The following is a 26380-nucleotide window of genomic DNA, read 5'->3' as shown; positions in this document are numbered from 1 at the left end:
AACCTTAATAGACTTGATGGTCAGTCCTGAGCATCTTTGGCTGGGAGCTGGTATTGATTTTATATGGTTGTTATCCTTGCAACACATTGGAGAGGGTAAGCTATTCATTCAGTCGCCCAAATAGAGATAGCTGTGAACGTTTTATTCCCAGAGATGTGCTGCAAACTTACTTGGAAGCTTTGTTGTGGAGAATGACTACTTAATCTAAAGCTCTCAAAAGCACGAAGTGGGAGGTCTTAACAAATGTTTCATTCAGCACTTCCCATTTCAAGGCTAGGAGCATTGCTTACAACACTGTTAATGAAATTACATTACTTTGAAGTGATGCTTTCGCTCCGCTGCCCTGATTAAGCACACGTTGGTAAACAAGGGACCGGGCAAACTTACTGAAGAGATACTAAACAATGGTCCCTATAGTGACATTAGAACACAACGATTATATAGGCATTCACGATCACCGACATTAATGGAGCGTACTTAGTGGAGCAGAGGGTTACCCCAGGCTTCCCTTAATTGTTCTTTTTCTTTAATCTTTTAACCTTTTTCTAACAAAACAAGTGCGTTGAGACATTTGGGCAGTAAATCAGCACAATTAAAACGTTCCCATTATGCAGATTTAATAGGATTTAGAGTATCCCCTCTTGAATATACTCCCATACCCCCTCCATAGTTCCCAAATCCTTCTGTGCTTCCTGGGACATCTTGCTTTATAGATTACTTCTGACAGTGTACTGTAGTCCATTCTTCTGAGCCAAACGTTGATTGGGTTGCATTATCTGATCTTGAGTGCCTTGCTATGCCCTGCTTGGCAGGAGAGGACCCATCCACTCAAATGTTTGATTACTCCTAGGCCTTTTCATCCATCCACTAGTCTTGAGGTTGCAAGTGACCACTCAAGGATACTCCCCAGGGTGCAATGAATTTGTGACCAGTACTCTTGAATCCGGGCAGTTCCAGGTCATGTGCAAAATGTTTATATTGTGGCATCACATCTAAGGCTGTTTGGGGTTGGCCTCTTGTCCACCTTGCACACACTCTCAGGGGTTTAGATATTAAATTGTATTGGGCACAGGGAAAATGTGTTGGCTTCTCACCATTGCTCCTCCAGTGGCACCTTATCTCGCTCCCACCAGCCTTGGCGATCCTGCAGAGCTGCCTGGGTATTTATCAATAAGGGTAGGCGCTTGAGACCCTTTTCTCCCCCAGAAGCCCCAGTGTCAATTTGTCCCTCAGTGGGTTGAAATCATTAAGTGCAGCTAGTTCCACTTTGTGTACGTCCTAAAGCATGCCTCGTTCATAGATATCAATAAAACTCAGAGTTGTGGAGGGCAACTTTCTCCTTAAATTTGTTGTGCGATTTCATGTGACTGCTATCCCATGTCTACGAGCTTGAAATTCCCAATCGGGTCCCATGCCCATAAGCCCTCTATTCAAACTGAATGGGTGAGCCATCATCCCTGCCATAGAGGAGTCTCTCGTCAGTATCTCCCCAACCGACGTGTCCGCTTAAAAGTTCTTATGCCAACAGTACAGGGTAGACCTTATCACTGGAGAAAGTGAGTTGGGGGATTGCGAGCCATTGAGAAGAATCAACACTCCAGACCCCTCAAATAGGTCGCTCTCCAACTGGTGTTCAGGGTTTTTAGTGTACTAAAAAAACACCAATTATTGATGGAGAGGAGTTGTGCTTCCCATTTATAAAGTTGAATATTTGCCACTTGCAGGCCACCATCATGCACCAAGTTGGATACTTGCCCATAGGAAATGTCAAATACAGGTGTACATTCCCTCAAAAAACCTTGATGGGTTCTCATCGGGATAGTTTTGGAGTGTGAAATATTGCCTGTGAAACAAGAACATCTTAAATAAACCTGCCCACACCATGAGAGAGAGGGACCCTGCTCTGTATGTTTTTCTGTACCGTGTATACTAGAGTAGCAGTATTTTTTACTTAGCACGTCTGGGGATCCAGTGAGATGTGTATATCCAGGCATTTTAAGTGTTCTGCCTGGGAGTGTTTCCTGGACAACCGGTTGCCAGGTTCTCACCCTGAACTGGGGCAAGAGAGGCTAAAACATCCCCAAGAGACTATTAGGATTTGCATTAAACACGGTCCAGTCCGCAGAGGGTCTCAAAAGGAACAGGAGGATATCATCCACCTACAATAAGACAGTCTTCATTGCCCCTCCCACCAAACGCCCCCAATTTAGACATCTAGTTTAATCCACTCCACTAACCGAGCCACAATGAGAGGGAACAGAAAAAGAGATGAGGGCACCACTTTCACGTGTCCCACTCAGTGGTAAAAAAATGTGGACTGGATGCTGTTGACCCACACCTTTGCCCACAAGCAGCTGTATAAAAACATTATGAATTAGAAGAAACTGGTGCAGAAATTACGTTTTTGCAGGACATGGTGAATAAAGGGCCAACTCACCGAATTCAAGGTATTCTTGAGGTCACAGAACTAGTGTGCTAGGGTACAGATGCTCACCCACCGGAGCGAGTAGCAGCGGCAGTCGCCTGAGACACTGACTTGTGCTTGTCCTCTGCATGAAGGCACTGTGGACCATAGTATTTATGGCCCTGACTGGCCACTTAACAAATATTTTGGCCAGGATTTTGGTTTCCAAGTTGATAATTGAACGTGGTCATTATGAAAAGAACCGATCTGGAAGCTTTCCCAGTTTTAGCAAAACTGATAAAGTTGCATTGCGGAAATCGTATATTATGCACCAGTGAGGGAGGCTTCATAGGCTGCCAATGAATGTAGACTCGGGAGAGGTGTGATTATTCTGTGAAATTCAAGCGTGAGGTTATTGGGACCTGAAGGTGGTATATCGCCGAGGGCCTTTTCCACCTCAAGTGTGAAGGTGGCATCAGGGCCCCCCTAGTATAAACATCGGATTGTTTAGTTAATTAGGTCTCAGTTCATGAGGTTTTTAATTTTGGATGCCAATAGGGCTAGTCTGTGTAGAGCTGCATCAATTGGTTGTGAAGGTAGTCACTTGCCTGTCTTATCCCTTACCTCATTCTGGTGATACTGCAAGGCCATCCATGCCAGTCTGGCAACATCAACCGTAATCTGTTTTAGGTGAGTTCTGGCTTCCTCCAACCGACAAAGCATTGCAAGTACTTACAGATTTCGGTTGTAATGCAATGACATTTCCACTGCTGTTCCCTCCAATTGATGAGGGCCATTGCCGTACCCCAGATCACCGTGTATACGCTCTTCAACACCATGTCTGCTAATGACATCAGTTCGAAGTGGGCTATCCCCCCCCCCCGTGCCAAGTATGCCAGGCATCACACAGCCGCAATGAAACTGCCAGATAGTCAAAATTGATTCTTCCCTACACATTGTGTCATGTTCTGCAGGAGGCAATGCTTTCCATGGTGGCATTTAAGTCTCCCCTTTTAATAGTCATGCCTAGCAGGGTGTCCACCAGAAGATCTGTGAGGGCTCGCAGTTTGCTATCAGTGAGTGTTGGTGGAGCATGAATACTAAGGAGCGTCCAATATAGACCCTCAAGGGAACTTGTCACTTGTAAATAACGCCTCAACTTATCTGTGTGCATCAATGAGACCATGAAGGCGAAAGGACCTGCAAGAATATTGTTAACCCTCTAGACCCTTTTGTGAAGCCTACCTGAAACCTGTGTGTGAACCATGGCATCCCAGGAAGCTGCAGTTTGTGCCTAGAAAGCTTTTTTCTTCCAGCATAAGCACATCCAGGGAGTGCTGTTTAGTGAATTTTAGGGTCACCCCTCTCTTTACTGTGGAGACCATTCACATTCCAAGATACAACCCGATATTCAATCAAGACTCTAGCCTGGGTCTTATTGAGAGGTGAGATAGCGAGCTGTTATTGCTGTGTCTACAAAACTTAAACTTTGAATCATACAAACTTTATAAAACCAATCCCCATGAATACCCCCACCCCACACTAGGTTCTCTGAAGTCTAAGTATCTGTTGCTCATAAAAAAAACTCCCTCCAGTAACTAAAACAATAACATTACTTATAATGTGACCGCTCGGTCTTTAGAGCTCCAGAAAATGCTCCAAAAGGCATTCAGCTCCTTGTAGGGCCCACCACCCTCACAAACGACCCATATTTGGTGGCTGGAAAAGTAAATAAAGGGAGCGAGACACACTGCCCCTTGGCACCACCTGATAAAGGAATCCCAAAGGGTCTGGTTGTACTTCACCAAAAAGACAGAAAAGAGAGCAGAGCGACAAATCCTAAATGTTGCTGCTACCGTACATCAGGTTGTAGAATCGACTATTCCTTATTTAATTCTAGTTGACATGAGGCTGCACTTACACTCATCTGTTGAGGTGCAATCCCCTCATTGCTGCGGTCAGTCTCATGTGCGTGCATCCACGTGTTGACATCATCTATGTCTTTTTTGCACCCTCTCGGGCTGGTCAGCTGCCGCTGCCCTTTTGACCGGGCATCCCAACAACTGGGCTTTCCTCACAGTTAATGATCTTTCTTACTTAAGCCCATCCCAGGCAGTGACTAGCAACTGAAAAAATAATAATTTGCCTCCTCTAAGCACTCCCGGTACGGCTGTGTACATTAGCATATATGTTGCTGCGGGTAATCAAGAAGCAGTTTTCTATGTGAAGGGCCATGCACAGGATGCTGTCGTGGTCCATATAGTTGAGCACCTTGGTGATGAGGGGCACCCAGAGGTGATATCTACACCGTGCACTATGTTCTCTATTGATGAAAAAACATGACTCCACTGCAACCCAGGAATGGATACAGGCCACCAGGAATCAATCTGTGTGCAGATCCTCTGCTCCCTTCAGGATACCACAAATCAAAGTTTATTTCTGCAGAACCTGCTCATTCTCTTCTTGCTGTCACTGAGTTTGGTGACCTGACCTAGGCGAGAGACCTCTTCCTTTAGAGACTGGGTTGGACGTGTCTTGATCCATAGATAGCCTTCCTTCCACTTCAGTTATGGAATCCCAACATTCCTCAGGTCTTCTTGGTGGAGGGAGACATTAATTTCGACCTTACTTAATTTACCTTCTAGGCTAGGGCAATGCGTCTGTTACAGATGGCCTGAAAAATTGCAGCTGTGATAGCGGACTTCGTTTCCCCTTTCTCAATTTTGCAAGTTACAGTTGTGCTACTGGGCCAGACATGACCTTTTTTAAATGTGTCAGTCTTGCCCCGTTTGTCTGCAACATGTTCCTGATCCTTACCCATGAGGTCACTGTGTGCGAGGCCGACTGGTATGGGAAATCATGGCACTCCCCCCACACTATCCTTTCCCCTTGGAGATAATGGATGGGGCTCCCACATCCCAGAGTCTCTAAGGTGTAGTCAAAGTGTCTTGGACCGGGGAGATAACAGCCCCTCCAAACGGTTGGGTGAATGTGTAGGCTGGATTTCAAGTCAGATCTGCAGGTCCTGGGTCATATGTGCTCCAGATTTATTCTCCTGGTTTGCTTTGGTCGATGGAGGCAAGTGGCTACCAGCACTGCAGGTCGAGCCCGACAGTACCCATTCCACTTCCCTGCCCCCCCTCTGCTTGACTGCTGGCAGGTGAGGGGAACAGAAGAAAGAATGAGGAAAATGAAGGGGGGGGGGGGGGTCGATGGAGGAGCCGCTTCTTCAACTTCGCAATCTGCGAGTCCTATAGGCTGCAAGGTTTCTGTGCATCCCAGCAGAGGTGTGCCCGCTGATGCGGTCCACCACAGGTCCTTGACAGCTTCATGGTGCCTCTGTCACCACTGCTCAACAGGAGGCTGTGAGCTCCATCACCTCTTGCACCTCTCCAGTACCGGTTAAACTGCTGTGTAGGCCTCGCCAGTCCCTGCAGCCGCAATCCCGAATTCAGGCTCAAAGCTGTTCTTCTCACCTTTAGCTGATCTTCAGTCTATTCGCTTGCCCTCAGGGCCCATGGTAAGTCCTTTGCGGTGAACCTTGGGTGCTCGTTCGTCTACCAACAACTTCTTTTGGGTCTGACCTCACCCCTTTGGAGGCTTCTGATAGCTGTACTTGGTCATCTTCTGCCCTTCCACGCCTGGATTCGCATGACTCTGGACTTCGCTGGCAGGCAGAGCAGCTGTAGTCCACTTTGACCAAGCCAGGTTAATCTCAAGGTCCCCAAACAACCCCACAGCGGTCTAAATTGGGTGGAAAGTCAGTTAGAAGCTGGGATAAGCAGGATGTTGATGTGTCGGCCGAAGCTCCCTTAGATTGTGGCCTCCAACTGGAGTACTCAACCCATGCCACCTCGGCTTCCATACGTTTGTGGAAGGGCTTCCAATTGTCTGTTAAGGGCCTCTATTTACCAGAAAGTAGGAGAGGCGCTTCCTCACTGTGTATACCAGGCCATCACACAAGATTTCTGGGCACCAATCTTTCCAGCAACATGTTTTCTTTATTCTTGCATCATTGCAAATACCTGTGAAGAAGACGTTGTTGAAAGGAAAGGATTAAATGCAATGATTGCAACAGCTCCTCCTGTCGTCGGTAGTAAGATCTGGAATGTTCTGAAGAGCGCCTAGAATTTGTCTCAAAGCCATGAGTGCAGCCCATGGCCATGTCTTCTGGTTTAGACGTGAGCCTGCATTTTCGTCATGGCCCGCGAAAACGCCTTATATCGTAGGCCTCGTATCCTTTTATTTAAATCTAGAAAGGAGCAAGCCGTTAGATTCTTAAACTGTTTATCGTTTGAGGTTCCCTTGAGGGCTTTCCTGGCCTGGAAGTGTTGTTGCCGAACGGACTTGGCAGTGGTAACGACAGTTGATCAGCCTAGGAGGGAACAGAGCCCGACCATTATTGTGCATCTTCAGAGAGGACGGGCGGGGCTCGTGCTGTCCTGCCAGGAGTTGTCATCTCAAATTAAACATTTCAAAAGTGTCCCTGGCGGGGGGGCTGGCCACGTCTCCAAGAATTAACAGCCGATTTCGTGCGGTACAGTGTAGTGGTTAGGCATTATTGCGTTTCTATTTTCCCTGTTTGAAGGAGCGTTAGCTTGGCCTGTCAAATGCCTCGTCGGCTGTTTAGGAAACTGCGTGTCCGGCCCTCTGCTCGGCCTCGTGTCCGGTCCACGTTCATGCACCGTCCTGCAGTGTAGACGGTGACTTCACCCCGGACTCCGTCCCAGAGACTCCCTCACAAACAAGACATGCTGTCACTCCAGGAATCCCGTGCGTCAGCGCTTCATAATGAGGTGCTTTGGACAATGGTGCCACCTCAGCCTAAAAGCAGAGGTTCTTTAAGCTGCAAGGACATAAGATGGAAGGGGAACAGAGAGAGCGTAAAGTTGCGTGGCTTGGCCCATCTTAATAATTTTGCGTAGTTTCGAACGAAGTACATTTGTAACTTCCGTTAGTAAAACCATTAAAGCAGGGACTCGTCAATGTAATTTTGATTTGAGTGAAAACATCCAGCTGAAGTACTTAGTGCAGAAAATTATTCGAGGCATGGGAGCCAAGAACAAAACAAAAAAACTTTTTCTCAAATCTAGACCCAGACTTTCTGCGCAAACGTGAGTTGGGCGGACAGATACTGTCCAGATTTCACACCTCTGCTTTGCAGCGAGGTGCGCACATCTCCCAGGAAGAGTGGGAGGGGTTGGGGGGTTCCTTGCCTTTTAGCGTTAAGCATCTGAGCAGGTTGTTACTCTGTAATATCTGACGTTTAGTCTGCTGATTCGGGGTTTGAGTTTAATTTTAATAGCTCTCGCTTGATGGCACCCATAGTAAACGTCCCCCACTCTCTTTCAAACTAGGTTTGCAGGTCACCATTGTTGTGCTACCATCACTTTGTTTTAATCCGTGACATCTTGGGTGAGGCACGAGTGGACACAGGCCATTAAAGAGTACATTGTTAACTACTGAGGACATTATAAATAACATTTCGAACCTCATTGCCTTTTCCCTCACTTTGAGAAGGGGCAGTGGCTTGAGCAGGCAAGAACCGCCTTATGGCGAACAATGGGAGAGTTGTACAAGCTTTGGAGGATTGTAGCAGAAACGGATTTTAGTTCTCTTAGAAATTCTAACAAGCATTTTCAAAACCAAAGAATTTCAACTTTTGGACTTTTTGGATTTGCCCATGATATTTACAAATGCTACATGCTTTTTGGCTTTGTTGTGCACCATCGGCCCAAAAAAATAGTAAAATAAAAACAAGCTCATTTTGTGCTTGCGCTTATATACGTATCATATTTCTATGGCAGCCCTGCGTGATGAAAAAATGCACATCATCAAACATGCACACACATGCCATGACCCGTCCACCATTTTGTTTCCATTTTTATTTAATGGAACAAAATGGCTGACTCCACTTGGAGTGGTAAATAAAAAAAAAATAGAATTTAAACCTGTGTGAAAGCATGTTTTAAAAAGTGAGCTGCCATGCGGCTGATTGCAGCTTGGACGCTCCAAAAAATAAATATGTGGAGGACCGTAACGGGAGAAATGAGCGATGCAATAGAGAAGCTAATGGGGCAGAAGTTAGCGCATCAGTGTGTTAGAAATATCTGCAAATCCCCCATTGTGTAATGACACAACTTTGCTCAAAATTCGTACTTGAAGTATTGTGATACTAGTTAAAGCATTGTGTAACTGCACTTAATCCAATTTCTAATGTCCAGCCAGTTCCCCTCTATACCTAATTTCTAATGTAAGCTCTTGGAACCAACAAGTCACAGGTCATTGGTGTTCTATGCCAAATGAAATTTGCCGTTCATTAATAATTTGCAAGAATTTTGCTCAGGTAGTACAATGTTACTTATGTCACTAGAACATAGAAGCATTGATAAAAAATAGATGTTTTCGAGGTCCGAAATCGAAACTTCATCAAATTGCAGCTAAATGTTGCTTGAAGGCGGGGCAGTCAATTGCTATGTGTTCTAAAACCCAACTTAATCGACACATACTGTTGAATAACTGGAAATGTTAAGGATTGCCCTTGGAGTTAGGTGAAGAAATATAGCAAAGTTCATGGAAACTTTAACTAGTTGCAATTTTGGCATGTAACGTAAATGCCAAAGGATCAACAAAAGACAGTGGTTACGGCCGTAGTCTTACCTGAATTGGACTATTGCAATGCTCTATATTCCAGTCTGCAGCTAAAGCTTCTCAACAAATTGCGGTTACTGCAAAATCCGGAAGCCTGGCTGCTATATGGGATCTCCAAGCATCAGTCTGTATTTTTGGCACTCAAAGAGCTGCATTGGTTACCCATAAAACAGCGGATGGCCTTTAAGGCATTGTGCATTTCCTTCAAAGCTTTTTATAACTCAGGCTCTGAATTAAAAAAAAAAAAAAACATCTTGGTACATCCCCTCTCTGCTCTTGCGTTTATCTGGAGAAAAGAATATAGCTGTTCCCAATTTCAAAAAAATCCTCCTGGCGAGGTAGAAGTTTTGTCATCTGCATGGCCAAAATGTGCAATACCCTACCTCTTAGTCTAAAGGAAATGACAAATCCCTTTCAGTTCAGGAGAGCTCTAAAAACCTGGTTATTTAGTAAATAGTCAGACATGCTGAACAGCCTTCTAGGCATTCGAGCACTGTATAAATATCATTTTCATTTCATCTCAGTGATGCGGGTATGAGAAAATGTCACCTCTGGCAGGTTGTTTGTGACCAAAAACGTCCTTTACATTTAATTTTCAGTGGATTTGTTTGAATAAACTGCTGGGATGATGCTGTGTCTGGCAGGCATACATAGCAGTGTCTGTTTTGGCCTGCTTCAATTCATGGCTTCAGTTTCCCTTGGTGTAATTCATGCACGTGCAAATGCTTAAAGTCTCCAAGTTAATCATTCCAACAATCCCACATCACCCCCTCCACTAGACACACACTACCCTTCTGTCTTCTCTTTAGTATATTGACAGTCATTCACGTTTCTAAATCACAGCTATCCGAGAGGTACTGCACCGTTATTGCACCTTCTCAACCTTCCAAGATTCCGGTGGCAGCCACTTCTAGTTTTAGGTGGCACACATACCCTATTGTCAGATTGGGTGTGGTTTTATTATTTTAAGAAGACAATCGCAGCATGGTAAGATTTGTAGACCTACTTTCAGCATTCCAAACATGTACCTTTCTTAAGCAGCCAATGTTGCAATGCGGACAAGCTTGTTTCAACATTTATAGTGCACGTTTCTGCATCTCAGATTTGGTAGGGGCATGTCCGTTTAGGAGAGCAGCTATAGAGAGATAGACTTAGCCTGCAGAACATTTTTAGCATTTAAAAACAACTGAATTGTGTTTTTTAATGAGCACCACTTTAACCCCTTCCATGCACATGACGGAACGGTTCCGTCATGAGCCACGGTTGAGCTGTGCTCATGACGGAACCGTTCCGTCATGGTCCCGCCCGCGCTCGAACCCTTCAGCACCGCGGCGGAATTCGCCCAGCGCTGAAGGGGTTAAATTGTAACCGATACTGGTAGTCAATAACTGTAATAGGACAAGCTTTAATGTCGATGTGGTAATAAGGCTTCCATTCAGACTACAACTTACCATACTCTGTTCTTCCACTTTATAACCCCTTTTCTTCCATCAGGCAAGTTCCTCACACTCCCTCTCGGGTTATCGCTCCCTTTAAATAGTCTTTCCTTTGTTGTCATTTTCCTCTACTGTTCAGGATCTTATCCGTTTACACTGTCATCATCCTCCTCTTATCTTACCATGGCCTCCCACTCCGCTTTTTAGGTGTCAGTACCCATCTGTTTGGTATGTACCTCCTTTGTGACGTCTTTTTCATGGGGTCTCCCATCGATCTAGGCTTAATCTCCCCCTCTGTCTAACTATCATGCCCTCATCTCTTGTATTCTTTCGTTCCAGCCAGTTGCCTGCACCACCTTCCCACTTTGGTTGTCATCCCCTTGCTTTATGCATTGGCACCCCACCCCCTTATGATCCACTTCCATACCTTTAATTGTTCCTCTTTACTCCTTTTGGGTCTGCTCCCTTCTTTCTACATTGACAGCTGTTCTCCTTTCTCCAAGGGATCGTCTGTTCTGGCTTTTAATTTAGGTGGTTTTCACCTTCTCTCTTATTTCAGTTTAGAAGAAGTCTCTTTTCACTTTCTGCATCTTCTCATGCCTTCCTCTAGTTGTTTCCTCCCCTTCTATTTAGATGTATTATTTCTATCATTAGATGCCTTTGTTGACTCCGATTCACTCTGATTTATTTGTTTACCCCCTTCACTTTAGGTATTCGTGCCTCCTATATTGGCTCCTCAGGCATTTTGCTTTAAGGTGCTTTGTCCTGCTTACGTTTTAGAGAGTTGCCCCTCTTACTTTTCTTCAGATGTCATTTCGCTCTCTATACTTAAATCCCACCTTCTTTAGGTGTCTTCTTTCACTTACTTCACTCCCATACCTTTAGGCTTTTGGATTCCTCCCTTGAGGAGTCTTTACTCCCTTCACTTGGGCATCTTCCTCCTCATCTTCAAGTGATATTAACTTTCTTCAAGAATTATTTTCCACCTTACTTCAGACATTTTTGTCTACCCCCACATTTTTCATCTCGCTCGCTCTAAAAGCCTGTCCTCCCAAAACCTTCTCTACAGGTCTGTCATTACCCAGTTCCTCATCGACACCCACCTCCACCAACCTGCATCCTTTTATTGGAAATGTGTGACTCTTCTGTGACCCTTCTTTAAGCGAATGATTTAATTATAAGAAGAAAACCTGGATAACCAGCATTTTATTATGAGAATATTTCCAAATGTGTGTGCAGGGGACTTTATGATGAATGAACGCAAGCATCAATTTAGTTGTGGCTCATGAAATGTGCTCCAACTCTGTTGTCACTTCTTAATGACGGTGGGGTTGCATGTGAAGATTAGGTGGTAGGTTTGCTATAGCGTTCTCTGTTAGAACAAGGGCAAGATATGAATGATAGGTTTTGGATCTCTGCCTCCGTGTACACGCAAGATCCAGCACTAAACATGGCATATTCACTAGAGATGAAGCATCATCTGCAACCTGTCTCCTTTATGCCATCTTTGGCATTCTATATGCTTTTCTGCATTTCTGTTGCTAATTGTCCCAGTGCTTCAGAAGTCTGTGCTAATAGGTACGACAGTTGTTGAAGTAAAATTGGCCTGAACATAGCCTTCAAAAACCTGGGTCACCCCAGAGTGTTGCATTGGGCTCGACTGGTCATGTGGTGTAACTGATGTGACCAACACGGTGCGTACCAAGCCCCAATTATTGCCATCATGAAACAGTAGGTGATATGGGAATATGTGTTTGAGGTAATACACTATTGTATTAAAGGATATCTTCATAGATGCACTGCTAATCTGACCCTCTATTTTTTAACAGGTATTGGAAAGGTGAAACGAAAACCCAGTATGCCCGACTCTGCGTGCCCCGCTGACGACGGCTTCTCAGACACCGAGCGCCTCTACGACCTCAGCATGCCTGCCTTTGTGAAGTTTACCTATGTAGCAGAGCGTGAAGATGAACTCTCCTTGGTCAAGGGGACAAAGGTCATAGTCATGGAGAAGTGCAGCGATGGGTGGTGGCGTGGCAGCTACAATGGGCAGGTGGGCTGGTTCCCCTCAAACTATGTGACGGAAGAGAGCGATAGCCCCTCAGGAGACCAGCTGGGAACCCTGTCTGAGAAGCTTGCAGCAGTAGTGAATGACATGAATGGGCGATCACTGCATGTTGTGCAGGCTCTTTATCCTTTCAGTTCCTCTAATGAGGAGGAGCTGAACTTTGAGAAGGGGGAAGTCATGGATGTGATCGAGAAGCCAGAAAATGACCCCGAATGGTGGAAGTGTCGGAAAAGCAACAAGCAAGTGGGCCTTGTTCCCAAGAACTACGTTACTATCATGCAAAACATTCAGCCCATTGGCGGCCTAGAGGAGCCTACCCCTCCACAATGCGACTACATTGGTCCCTCTGGCATGGGCAAGTTTGCTGGCAACCCTTGGTATTATGGGAAGGTGACGCGGCACCAAGCAGAAATGGCCTTGAACGAGAGGGGGAATGAGGGAGACTTCCTCATTCGTGACAGTGAATCTTCGGTAAGTTGTACTTTGCAGAAAGTTCCTGGACTGTGGGAATTACATTTGGTGTAGACATATAAGAATGGGAATTGATTGGGTCAGTTTATGCTTTTAAAATCCTTATTCAAACAGGAGGCTAAACAGCCAAAGTGCTCCCATGGAAAGGTTGATTTGCTGCCACCTATGCCATAGTAGTGGCATATGATGTCACCGGTATGGCATAGACTATAGACTGGAATGGCTGGTCGCTATAATGTACACAAAATAAGCATTTGAAATGTCTTCCAAGCAATCAGGCAACTGGTGTTATTTTAAAGCCCAAACGTTCACCCCTCTTGTTGGAAGGTTATTCCTGTTTTAAAAAAGTTAAAAACAAAACTATTTAATGACATTTAGAGGGATTGTGATACAACTGTGCTACCCCACTCATTTTAAATTTCCCATTAGGTTGCTCTATTTATTAGAAGATACACCGGCATTCCCCAGTCGACTGTCATAATAATAAAAACTTGTCCTTTTTATGGCCTATTCTGTAACAGTTTTTCTTTTTTAAAGAACTGTAAATATCAGTTGTTACTATTAACCCAATTTAATTGAACCCACTTTTTCCAACTCAGAGACTGATAGGCAGGAATGACCGGTCAGGTTTTCAAGGCCGTAACTTCCTAACTACACACACGTATAGCTATTTTACTAGCTTATTAGTTGCCTCTGCAACTCTAAGCTTTTGGGGTAGTGTGTGCTGTGCAAATTGCTGAAAAGCAGGCCACAGAATTAAACAAGCACTGGCATAGCCAATAGGTCTCGCCTTTGGGATCTTATAAGTGTTTAGCCATGCAGTAAATTATTCTGTGTGTTGTGCCACCAGGGATTGAGGAGCTATACAATTGCTACATACTAGGTTATGGCAGTGCAGATATGGGCCATCACTAACGCATCCCGATTGTAAAAGCAAACACAGGATTTTGATTAAAAGAGGGTCACTCCCTCAACCACACCCTTTGTCAGGCCAAGGTCATTGTTCTGCACCTGAGTCTGTGGTGGTCCAGCTGCGGTCAGTGAGGTATCACAGGGGCAGATGGTGGTATGTACTCGCTATGTTTGCATTCCATAATATATTTATATCCCAAGTACAGCAATATATGTGTGCACACACGTATACACAAACACGATACATGAATATGCGTGAGCATGATTATCTATCTACACACGCGATCACACAAAATGTAATTTCCCCACATACTTTCACCAACAGAAATACTATCACAAACTATTTAAAGGTGATTAATTCCAATTTATTGAATGCGCATCGAGTGACGACAGGTATTAAAGTTACTGGGCCAATCACAATAGGTAACGTCCACACACTTCTGACCAATTGCCTGAGACTGATAGTACAGTCTACTTCCAGAAGAGTGAGAAAAGCCCTAAGGAAAAAGTGGGTCCAAAATGATGCACTGAATTCAAAGGGAGCTTTGAAAGGTGCTATCTCCGGAAATCATAGAGTGGCTGGTGTGCCTTGTGAAATTGCTACATATGTATTGGCCATCTTAGAACTACATTAGTAGTGTTGCATGTTGTAGTGGGTTTGGTATCGCTGGTGGTATACTTTCACGATCATCTATTCTATGGGAGAGCATCATTATTAACAGATGGCACAGATCTTTCTAATTAACATCCCTAGTCTCTCACCTGACTGCAACCTCTCCTTACACGAGGTGTGGGGAGGTTCAAAGTTTCATGCCATTGTCCTATGTTTATGTCCATGCCGATGCTTCACCTCCCGCAGAAGTGTTGTGATTGTTATAAAATGCAGAGGACCTGTATTGACGTTGCGTTTCTTACAGAAGTGTACACAGCTGTCGCCGGTGTTATAACTGAGTCTTAGTCGGTGCCTTATTGCTTCCCGTATCCCTTCGTGGTGAAAGGTGGTATGCCAAACTGGGATCCCAGGTTCGCACCATACCATGGTGCTCGGTAGTGCTGGCTCCTCCTCCTACGGCTACAGTTGCACTGGTTGTTATGGCTTGGCATTGGGCAGTGGCAACGGGCGTGCGAGGGGTCTCGGCATTGAGTCTCCCCATGTGTAAGTGATTTGCTTTGTTTGGCCGAGGCAATTGAGATGATATCTATTTATTGTTAATTAAAAAATACATGAATGCCGTCTGTGTTTAAAAAAAATAAAAATAATGCCGTCAGCAGAGTACGTTTGTGTATATGGCACGAAAGTGAAAGTGATCGAGAGACAGGCAAGAAAGTGAAAGCGGCCATGTGGCCATGCTAATTAGAAACAGATGGCCTCTGTGTGCCGCTGCTCGCTCCCACAATGTGGATGCCGCCACACGCACGAGTGTTACAAAACAGCAGACCGATTCCAAAAGGTCATCTCCTAGAGCAGTGCATGTGCGTTGCGCTAGGCTCGACCTAAAAACTGTGGGGACACAGAAGCTGCTGCCTTTGAGGAGCCTTCGACTTCAAGGCCCACAAGCCCTGCTGGTTACCAAAGGAGGAGGCGAGACACAATCCACAATACAGCTCATATTCACTTCCCTCAGCTCAAGACACAGAGACACCCTCTGACTGTGCGGGCCATGGACTTCAATGTTCGCAAACTCTTCCTTTTACCAAAGCAAGAGGCAGTAACCCAAGCGCTATATAGCACACATCCACCTCCACATTGTGGGACACAGTGACACTGCTGCCTGTAGGAGATGTGGATTTCAAGGCCCACGAGCCCTACTGGTTACCAAAGCGGGAGGTGGAGCCCGAAGTGCTACATAGCACACACTCACCTCCAGCAGTTTGGGATATGCACGGGTCGCACCTGGGCACTATCTGGGCAAAGACTGAGTGGGCCAAGAGCGAATCTGTCTTCAGCCATTCGTGGTCGAAGGACACTGGGCTGGGCCAAGCCTCTTCCACTCATGAAGCAAACATAAGGTGTACTTGCAACGCAGGTGGAAGACCTTAAAAAAAATACCTTGAAGGTCCAAGTATTGATTTCTATTGCGTGCAGTGGGGGTCATAATGAAAGCAATTGAATTGGCAGAGCAACAGTTATCAATCAGTGCCCCAACACAGTCAGCATGAGTGGAGCTTGCTGACGTGCAGGTCCACCGTAACCCCAATGAGATGGGTGCCGGGAGTTGTGAGCCACCCCCGATTGTGGAGCGCAGCACTATCATTACGTTGCTACAGACCGTCTTGAGTCCGGTTGCAAAAGGGGACTCACGAGAGATCAACTTGTGTGGAAAAGAGCATATGTGCATTTTTACTCAACACCCCTAGTAACCCTACATTTTTTGACTATATTGATATTTGTGACAAACTTGAGTCTCCTAGAATCTAGCCTTCACCCAATATTACATATTCCAAATTGAACGCTCCAAACATCAGCTCAAAGGCTGCATTAAACTGTTGCTCAACCCTAACATCTGTACACTTGCCCCAAGCATTAGAAGCTCTTCCCAGAACAACTCTTCTCTACTCATGCTGTAGCCCCTAATGTCCTTTGTCTGAAGCTCAGGCATCAGGTGGGATGGGTCGGTGAGCCCAACTCCCCTTGAATGGGCGAGGGGACTTGGAAATTAATGAGTCTTCAGCTCACCCTCATGATCATGGAGTACTTCCTGTAATGAATTTGGCCAAGTCGTGTCCGTATGTTGTAATCCTAGTAAATGTTCTTCAGATCAGTCAGCGGGGGCCTTGCGGGTGGCTAAGATCGAGGCTTCAGGTCTGAGACGCACACTTTTTGACACTTGTAGTGTGAGTGCTGGAGTACTGTACATCTAGTGATGTCATTCTTATATACTGATGGGACGTCACGGTACGTTTCTTAAGTAAGATCTTTGCACAGCATGTGAGGACCTTAGGCACAGAGTGGCAGAACGCCAAGCAAGTGAACAAACAAAAATATCCCATAAGAACAGGAGTTAAGTCTCTAGCAAGGTTGTATCTTTGTAGTGCAGTCAGAGAAAGACCAGATTCAACAGCAGAGCAAGGAGATGGGGATGTGTATGTATACAAAGGTATTGTGCGCGGCTGCGTTCACTCAAGGAAGCTGCTGAATGTACTGTTTGACTGGGATTAAACTCTTTCCAGGCACAATCAATAAACTGGATGCATAAACTTTTCAGTAGTAGTGTGTGTCTGGTTGTGTGATGCATAATCTGCAGGCTGTCTCTGAAGAATGACCGGGGAAGAGCTAAGACAGCTAGGACATAGTTTTGATAATTAGTGTTTACCGAGTCCTAAATCATGCCATACCCACACTTACCTACGGCTTTGCTTTTTTCTTTTTCAACTAAATGTTCCCTACATTATTCTTGTAGAAGTTACTTTATCTGGTCCCATAAATCCCACAGTTTACAATTCATTTAGCGTATCCTTTGTAGAAAACCCTCACATCCTGCATAAGTCTATTGCAATCTGTCCGATTGCAATACACAATTAAATCATCACAGGTACCTGGAAAAATATATCTATATATATACTGCAAGTAAAAATAAAAAATGTCAGCCTAGCAACTAGATATATCTATATATAAACTGCGTCCTGGCTTACCCTATTTTAATGAAATATGTGTTTTAATTTGATGGCTACAACATTGAAAGGGCCCGTTTTTTTTTTTTTTAGGTTTTTTTTTACATCTGGGAACTTAGTATTGTAGGAATTGTGGGAAGGAACGGTAGTCTTCACAGTAACCACAACACTGTTTGGGCCACCCTAGTAGCATCCTAGGTCTCGAATAGTAATGATTTAAGTGGGGCTACGTACCGTTCAACAAAAAATAAAGGCTTAAGGCTTGTATGAAAGTCTCTTAGCCTTTTGGGGCTGAAGACCAAGTTTCTTGAAAAACATGTGGTAGACATTTTTCAATGTTTACCCCTAGCGCGAAGGAAGTTATGAATGCTCTCAGCAATTGATGCAGTCGCCCAAAGAATCTGTTACTGAAGCCAGTCAGTACTTGAGATCCCCCCCGACCCCCCGGGATGCTTTGATGTTGTCTGTAGACAAGCAAACAAAATACTTTGTAAAGCTCTGATTTGAAAACCTGGGGTTAGAATAACAATCGCTATCTGTAGATTAACATATATGGTTGTATTGACAAATAGGAAGAAAGAAATCCGTAAGGAGGCCTGGGAGTACCTTGTCACGACCTGCTAACTAAAAGACCTGTTTTTAACAAGCATTTGCAATGCAATAGGTCTCGCATTTATACGAGTTTGAGCTATTGGCATTGTAAATGACAATGCTTTATTTAAGTTTGGTTTTTTTAAAACATAAATAAAAGGCACTGTCATTTACAATGCCAATAGCTCAAACTCGTATAAATGCGAAACCTATTGCATTGCAAATGCTTGTCTGACTGTTTGTGGGCGATTGGGCCGGGTTTTACTGTGGATTCCCCGAATCTTACAACAAACATTTCCTGCACGATGCCTTCTCCCATGCCTTGTAAAGCACATACTTTGTTTACATTTCTTTATTGCCATTTTGGTCAAAAAGCACCACCGGTTGTAAAAAAAAAAAAAAAAAATTTGGTCCACAGCTCAATTGCAAAACAGGAGCGATTGTTAAGGCGGGCACTCGGGCAATGGGCGTGTATCGGAGATGCAGCCCTAAGTTGCCTTTTGGCGAGAGTGGTGGCCGATTTGTGCTGTCTCAGATGCTGCCAATGGTCCAGTGGGGGGCTGGGCGGCCATTCCCAGGCAGATGGGTTTCTATTTGGGGGGGGGGGGGGGGGGGGGAGTGGAGCTCGCCCATTAACGTATGCAGATTGAACAGTGGGCCTCAGCAGAAGTGGCCCCACTTCCAATCAGGTGTGGTTCATCACTGGCTGCTGTGTCTGCCTGTTCCTGACGCACTTGTTTTGTTATGTCCGCCTCAGCCCGAGGGTGGTAGAGGGCAGCGTGCGTGGCTGATGTGAATAGGGATTTCTACCTGCGAGGGGTGGGCTGGTTGCTGCGGAAATCTGGAGACTTCTCAAGAGGCCGATGAACCTCGATCAGACGCAGTGACGTGTCCAAGTCGCCAGTGACTGGCAGGGCATGGGAACTATTAGTAGGAATAGCAGGGCAGATTCTGAGACATGTCGCTCTCCCTGGGGTCTGCAGGCACGAGGCACAGTAGTAGTAAAGTACCTGTAGAGCAGTCACCGAATGTCCCATATGGCTGTGGCAATTAGGCACGTTCAGTTCTGAAAGCCGTGAGGAGAGAGGTCAGTCACGTGTGCAGGCTTCACGGTGAAAGAAAGTCCCGAATGACGTCGGTAGAGTCAGTGGCCTGTTAGCCGGTGAACAGTTCAGTGTTTATCTGCTGTCTCTCGGGGCCGTGGCAGCCAGCCATGTGTGGTCAAAAAACATGGATGCCTGGTAAAACAAGACCAGTCCGGCGGAGCGTGGCGCGCGCGCTTGGAAGGGGCGGGGGAGCGCATTCCAGGCGGGGGAGCGGACCCTTTATGTGGAGGATTTGATTAAACTAGCTGATCCATGGCTTTGTAGTAAAGAGTGTGCATCCTTTAACAAAAGACAAAAGTGAAGTTTGTTTATCCTGTGATTTTGGCCACAAAATTCCCTGACTCCATTATATCATGCGCGGAACTGGGTAGACCTTCTTTATGTCCGTTTCCTGGTTCTGTACCTGCTAAAGATAACTTATGGACGAAGCGGTCTTGCATGAATGCCAGGCGGCTGGAGAGGGAAGCTGTGGAACTCCAAAAACCACATATTAGGACCTATGCGGTGGTCCGGACCACACTGCCTGTCGAACCTCATCTTAATACTGTAATACATGCGTGGGAATGGGCTCCTCTTACTAAAGGAGGAATGGGCTCTATTCACGGTTACTTATTCTTTCCACTGAGGCAATGTGAAACAGTTTCCTTTCAGTAAGATATCTCCACAAACATTGTTGCATTTCAAATTTTTTTGCGAATACTATCAGCCCTCCCAAGGTTGATATGTTACCTTTTTTAAGAACAATTGGGCTTTGACAGACTTAGACTGGCTTTATTCTATTTACAAATACTTTCTTTGCCCGAGGCGTGCCACAGTTGGCCTATTAAAAGCAGCCATTCAGTACTACAAACGTCTGCTGTTCTACTATAGTTAATTTTATGAGATGAATGATTTTTTTTGTGTCCATTTTTGCTTTAGAAATACTATATTGGTTTGATCGTTGTCTGATTTTTAACATACTTTATCTTAGTCTTAAATATTGTTCCCATGCATTTATGCTTTTATGCACTTTTAGAATTATTTATTCATAATCAAATAAATGTTCATTGATTTGAACAGTGGGATAAGACCGAATATTGAATATTTTGGACCACGTCAAAGGACCTATCCATGCCATCTAAAAGAGAAAACAGAGGATTTTAACACCAACAATGACTACTTTGGCTAGAGCCCAAGGAAGAAAATAAAGTGTGTGAATTTAAAACAAAATGTTGTTGAGCATGAATGATTCTTTATTGTGATAGTCAAATAAATGGGGTAATAAAGGGGTAGAGAGAAGCCCTAGGTGCAGAGGAAGAACATTATTTCATTTAAGAGTTAATGAACCAGGACCGTAGGAAATGCACATTTAGATAGACCCTGTGAAGAATGAAATTTTAATACAGGGTTGAGAGATCAGGAAGGCTGCAGAAGAGTTAGGGATAAGAAGATGGTTGAACGGTCTTAATCAGCGAAGCAATTTGAAGACTGGTAGTGGCTATAAAACGGATAATTAAGGTCTGCAACAGATCTTAGTAGCTTATTCATTAATGGCCCGATAGGAAAGAAGAGTGGCGAGCTTGTGCTTTACCCTTTTCCACTACAGAGAAACTATATTTATGTTTAAAAGGACTTAAACGGTTGCCAATAATGCAGAGGTGAGTGTTGTAACCATGGCATCTGGGCTAACCAAAGAAAAGACTGCTACAGAAAGACTAGAGAATGGCAGAACCCAATGTAGTAGGGGGCTGATTGAACAGCATAACAGAGAAGTGTAAGTATGTTAGCCGGGTCTGGTGGCTTAGTGGACTAATGAATCCTCATCGTCACAGGTTCAAATCCTGGCAGAGCCACTCACCCTTTCACCCTTTTGAGGTCGATAGAATGAGTACCATTGAGTTGGGTAACAAACATCTGTTATTCAGCGCCAGTTTACCCTTGGGTGAACATGCACTATAGAAATACACATGTTATGTTATTAGACAATGATGAGCGGGAAATAGCCTTGGCTCAAATAAAGAACTGAAATGGCAACTCTAGTAAAAAAATAGAGGAGGTGAAGGGGAAATGGCGATCCAAGAGGTCATATTTAATAGATGCAAGTCCAGGGATGCCTGGATGGTTAGTCAGGAAGAAAAAAAGACACAGCTGTAAATCCTGTCCCCCTTGGACAGCCGCTGGACATGAGGTCTGCTGAAGACAACAATGGAAAATTTTGATACGACGATTCGAGACATGCCAGTAGGTCTGTGGTTTTTATACTGAAACTTGTTTTGTGTGTTGAACATGAAGATGTGCTTTATTTTTCAATCTGTTGAGGAATAGTGACTGTTACTATGAGATGTTAATTAAGTGGCATTTTAGTGTTGTGCTTTGTAGGTAGACAATATCAGACCACAGGAGGTAGCCCGTAAACCACAGTGAGACTGGGGCTGTACATTATATCAAACAACAATGTCTCAGTGTGGGTTTCATTGTAGGGAACAAATAGGGAAAACAAAAATAAATATAAAATTGGTTAGAGGAGTAAATCAACGTGGGGAGAGACACAGGGAGACGGAGAGTGTTGAAATTTTTGTATTGGGAATGATTAACCTCTTCAGTGCCCATGACGAGATAGTCTCGTCATGGAGCACGGTCGCGCTGTGCCCATGACGAGACTATCTCGTCATGAACCCCACCACTAATAAAACGCCCGGCACAGGAGGGGGAAAGGGCGTGGCACAGAAGGGGTTAAAACATGTTGGACATATTAATCATCATATGTACAAGTCACATGGACAAGAAGCACTACGTAGCATTTACTGGAAATGTAACCGATAAAATACTGTGCACAAGTGCTCGTGAGAGTTGTGACGGCGCATGTGACACATGAAGTGATATATACAGCGGTGAAAACAGGGCGCAACAGGAAACGCCGGCTCCTTGCACGCCATGGATTTTCCTGTGCCCGATTGATTAGTCTCATATTTATTACTCATTGACTGGGTTCCGAGCCGCAACTTCTTTTCACATTTCTGACTGTACACACGGACCTCTCGAATCACACCGAGGCCGTGTCCATCTGGTTGTTCCCTTCTGTGCGGCTACAACACTGCCCTAAAATTGTATGTAACCAGTCCTGATGATGGCCTAGATTTCTACAGGCCGAAACGCCATCGATTCCAACAGCGTTAATTTTGGCGCCCTTATGGTACGGGCATACGTTTTATTGTTCTTTGTAATTTTCCAACATTGATTGTTCGGATGCCCTAATTTTGCAAGACTTATTGTATCACTGTATTTCCTGTTGCGCCCTGTTTTCACCGCTGTATATATCACTTCATGTGTCACTTGCACCGTCACAACTCACGAGCACTTGTGCACAGTATTTTGTCGGTTACATTTCCAGTAAATGCTACGCAGTGCTTCTTGTCCATGAGACTTGTACATATGATGATTAATATGTCCAACATGTTTTAAGCATTCCCAATACAAATATTTCAACACTCTCTGTCTCCCTGTGTCTCTCCCCACATTGTGCTTTGTAGGTAAGCATGGTGCTGGGGGCTAGTTTGAGGATGCCGGAGATTGGTATGGAAGTGTGAGAAAGGCAGTGTTGAGTGTCAGTGCACTGGGGATTTGTGGTAGCGTGGTGTTGGGAGAGGATGTACCGTGCTTGTGGTTGACATTCAGTGGAGTGTTTTTAATGTAGTGGGCAGGATTTGTAGGGTAGTGGCATGGGGTTTCCTGAGCATGAAGATGTGCTCTATTTTTCGATCCCTTGAGGAATAGTGCTGTTACTATGAGATGTTAATTATGTGGCACTTTAGTGCTGTGCTTTGTAGGTAAGCATGGTGCTGGGGGCTAGTTTTAGGATGCCGGAGATTGGTAGGGAAGTGTGAGAAAGGCATTGTTGTGTCAGTGCGCTGGGGATTTGTGGTAGAGTGGTGTTGAGAGAGGATGTGCAGTGCTTGTGGTTGACATTCAGTGGAGTGTTTTAATGTAGTGGGCAGGATTTGTAGGGTAGTGCCGTGGGGTTCCTGAGTCTGATGTGAGCTGTGAGTTCTGCCTTATAAAAGGTGTGTGGAATGATGGTGCTCTACTTGGTAGTGAGGCATTAATGTGAAGTGGCAGTCTAGTGCTGTGCTTTTGAGATGGTAGTGCGGTGGTGAAGATAGTTATTAGTGACAGTGTTGGTGCCGTGCTGGGAGTTTAAATGGGCACTTGGTTGCAGGTCAGAAGCTGTGTGATACTAGTATGTTAATGAGGGTGTTATATAATGCAGGCGTTTTTAATATAGTGCAGCATTTTCCACTTACTTGACTTGGTTCTATTGGGAGAGCATTTGTTTTAGCTCTTTATGCCGGTTGTCAGTTTAACCTCAGAGTGGTGGTGCTGGTGTATGGTTGTTAGTGCAGTGGCTGTGTTTAATGGCAGTGGACCACCATGTTAGGCTAACCACAAACACTGTCTCGCTGTCCTTAGTCTGTGACCTGAATAATAACATGGTCAGTGACTTCTTCTGTGTATAGGTGCAGTTCAACACCCACAACCTTGCCGGTCCGTAAGCCACGAGCTTGGTACCAGTGAAAGGGGCCGTATGGTATACTTGGTAGCAGTGTTTCTCAAGTTCTTGTTGATGATTAATTTTGCGGTTCAAGTAAAAGCTCTTTCAAGACACACCTAAAAAAATAAAAGGGCTAAGGGTAGGGAATAGGGATCCAGTGAGGTTGGTAGAACGTTTTTAAACCGCTTTGTATGTGTCTCTTCTTGTGACGACCAGTCCGTATGGAAATGGTGTATTCCTGCCAGGGGAAGCAAGCGTGCCAGGAGCCCCATTTTCCTTGCTTGTTTTGAGGCTCATGCCACGCTTGCTTCACCACTGCGTTCGCTGCTACATTTTGCCATGTGTAGCATAGTGTGGTGAGAATTGTAGGCTACTGAAAACAAACATGCTAGGCGGTGGAAGAGAAGCCTCTGTGAAGAGAGGCAGGAGAACAAGCACAAACACAAAGAGATCCTTGTATAATGCTAATCTCTCAAAGCCTAGTGAAAGGCCCTAGTTAGCTAAAGACCGGGAGCTGTGCAAACCTTGTAGGCCTTTTTTTATATTTAGCAAAGTTAATCTGTAGCAAATGTTTGGGGAGAAAAGAAAACAGTTCGACAGTCTTTAATTAATTCAGCGGCCTGCCAGGCTGCATTCCACTCCCCTGAATGTTTAAGCTAGGCGACATTTCAGAATGTGCCCTGTTCAAAATGCCACTCAAGGGACTCCAAAACCGGTTTCCTTTACATTTTCATCTTAATTATTTTCTGTAACACTTATATCTTGTCAGTAAGTACCGCCCACCTCCCCCAAAAAACATTTAAAAGCGTGGGCTGAGAGACTGAAGGGACAGCGCTGTAAATAAAATATGTATTAATAAGGTAGGCAGCTGTGCTCTATGCAAACCTATCACTTCATGGAAAAAAGAAACGCTTCACAACATGCCCAACCATGTAATTTCCAGGTCATATTTGCCCTGTTTTCCACTTAAAATAATGTTTCCTCTTGTCCGTTGCTGTTCAGTGAGACAAAAATCTGCATATTTGATGTTTTCCCTGTTTTTTTTTTTTAAGGGAGTAATTTTAGAGAGTGTGGCGAACTTTACCAAACTTGGAATGTCCTTCGACCCATTAACTCGTTTTTATATGCATTTTTTCAAGGCTGAGACTGTTTGTGTGGCAGTTATGTCTTTAGGTATGAGTAGTTGAGAAAACAGAGGGCTCGTATTCTCTGTTGTGATCTCGAATCGCCGCGCAACCAAACCTATTCTAAACAGATTCTACCCTTTTTTTTTGTCTTTAGTGAGGTTCGTGTTTGTGATCTGCAGTGTGTAGATAGTGATTTATCTACTGTATGCACACTGGGGGTTTAACATCGCTTTAGCGAGCCTTGTGCAATGTGCCCTCGGTTTGCTATTTAGCCTTCCAGATTGCACTTTATTTACCGTGTGACGTTAATAGAAGGTGTTATGAAATGTACCCGAGATCTGTGTTTTTAATTGAATTGAGATCCGATTTACACTTTGAGTGGCTGGAAAATACAGTAATTTGAAACGCCTCTCTGTCTTAAGCCATGGCATTATTTGACAGCACTTCAATCACTTTACGCACGTTGGGGACCCACGTATATCTGGATACGTATGCTCCGATACATATGTTTTGATACTCATATTTCAATACGTATGTATTAACATGCATCTTCCTATCATGTAGGTTATTTTCTAATGTTTTTAGTATGTGTAATTGTTTAATGGTTTTTATTAATCAGACAAATAAAGATTCTGAATCTGACCAGTTAGGTTATCAGCAACCACACTGACTTACCCCAAGTATAAGGTTCTTGCCAAGTGTGAATGTTTGTGACTGCATTATGGCGCCAGCTGGACAGTTCTGTTGGTTTCAACAGTTTGTTTGATCTTTTCTCAAGTTTTTTCACTGGGTTATGTTTTTGGGGAGCAGGTGTTGTAAGGTCATTTTTTATCCTTTGTTTTCCCATAAAGACCATCCACAGATATAATGGTTGCAGTCAACATGGTGGTGCAAATGAGCTGCAGACTTATTGAGAAGTCTGTGGCATTCACTTGAAGTCTGCTTATACTGTCTGAATGAAATCTCACTATTGCTGCAAATTACTTTCCCTCTGCCGTCAGTAGAGCCTTTATGCTGGTTTTGTCCAGCGTCAAGGACACCTGTCATAAAGGAAATGCCTAAAATATTGGGTTTACAGTTTTTCCAAGAGTGGGTGGGAATTTGATTCCACGGGATCCAGACGATGAGTATTTCATGGCTAGACTACAAAGAAGGTAGAAGATTTTAAGGTGTTGTGCTTGAAAGCCTTCATGTGGCTCTCTGAAGCATTCTGCATTGCACTTTTGTGTGACATCTTGTTAATTGGTTCCAGGGCAGAGTTTATTGACCATCTCACTGAAGCACTGGATTTATGCTAATGGCATTCTAGATCCTCATAAAATCTATCCACATCCATTGAATTTACCTCCCGTCTGTCAGTCCAGGATTCAGTGTCCATTCAAATGTAAAAGGAAAGCCAGATAATTCTTTTCATGCCTTGTGTATGGAGAACAGTCCATCATCTCCAATATAATGAAAAACATTTATTCAAACA

General features: G+C 44.4%; 1 protein-coding gene across 5 annotated transcripts in view; it reads left to right on the top strand.

The window, feature by feature from the left end:
* NCK1 (NCK adaptor protein 1) overlaps window positions 1–26380 on the top strand; it is a 599173-nt gene that overhangs the window by 560718 nt on the left and 12075 nt on the right. For all 5 annotated transcript variants that reach the window (XM_085634334.1, XM_085634335.1, XM_085634336.1 and 2 more), the window contains one exon: window positions 12321–13030. In XM_085634334.1, the coding sequence (XP_085490460.1) occupies window positions 12321–13030 (710 nt within the window). The remainder of the gene's footprint in view (window positions 1–12320; window positions 13031–26380) is intronic.

This window comes from Triturus cristatus, chromosome 11 (genome assembly GCF_964204655.1).
Source record: "Triturus cristatus chromosome 11, aTriCri1.1, whole genome shotgun sequence".
Classification (NCBI taxonomy): Eukaryota; Metazoa; Chordata; class Amphibia; order Caudata; family Salamandridae; genus Triturus; species Triturus cristatus.
This window is presented reverse-complemented; position numbering and strand designations above follow the sequence as displayed.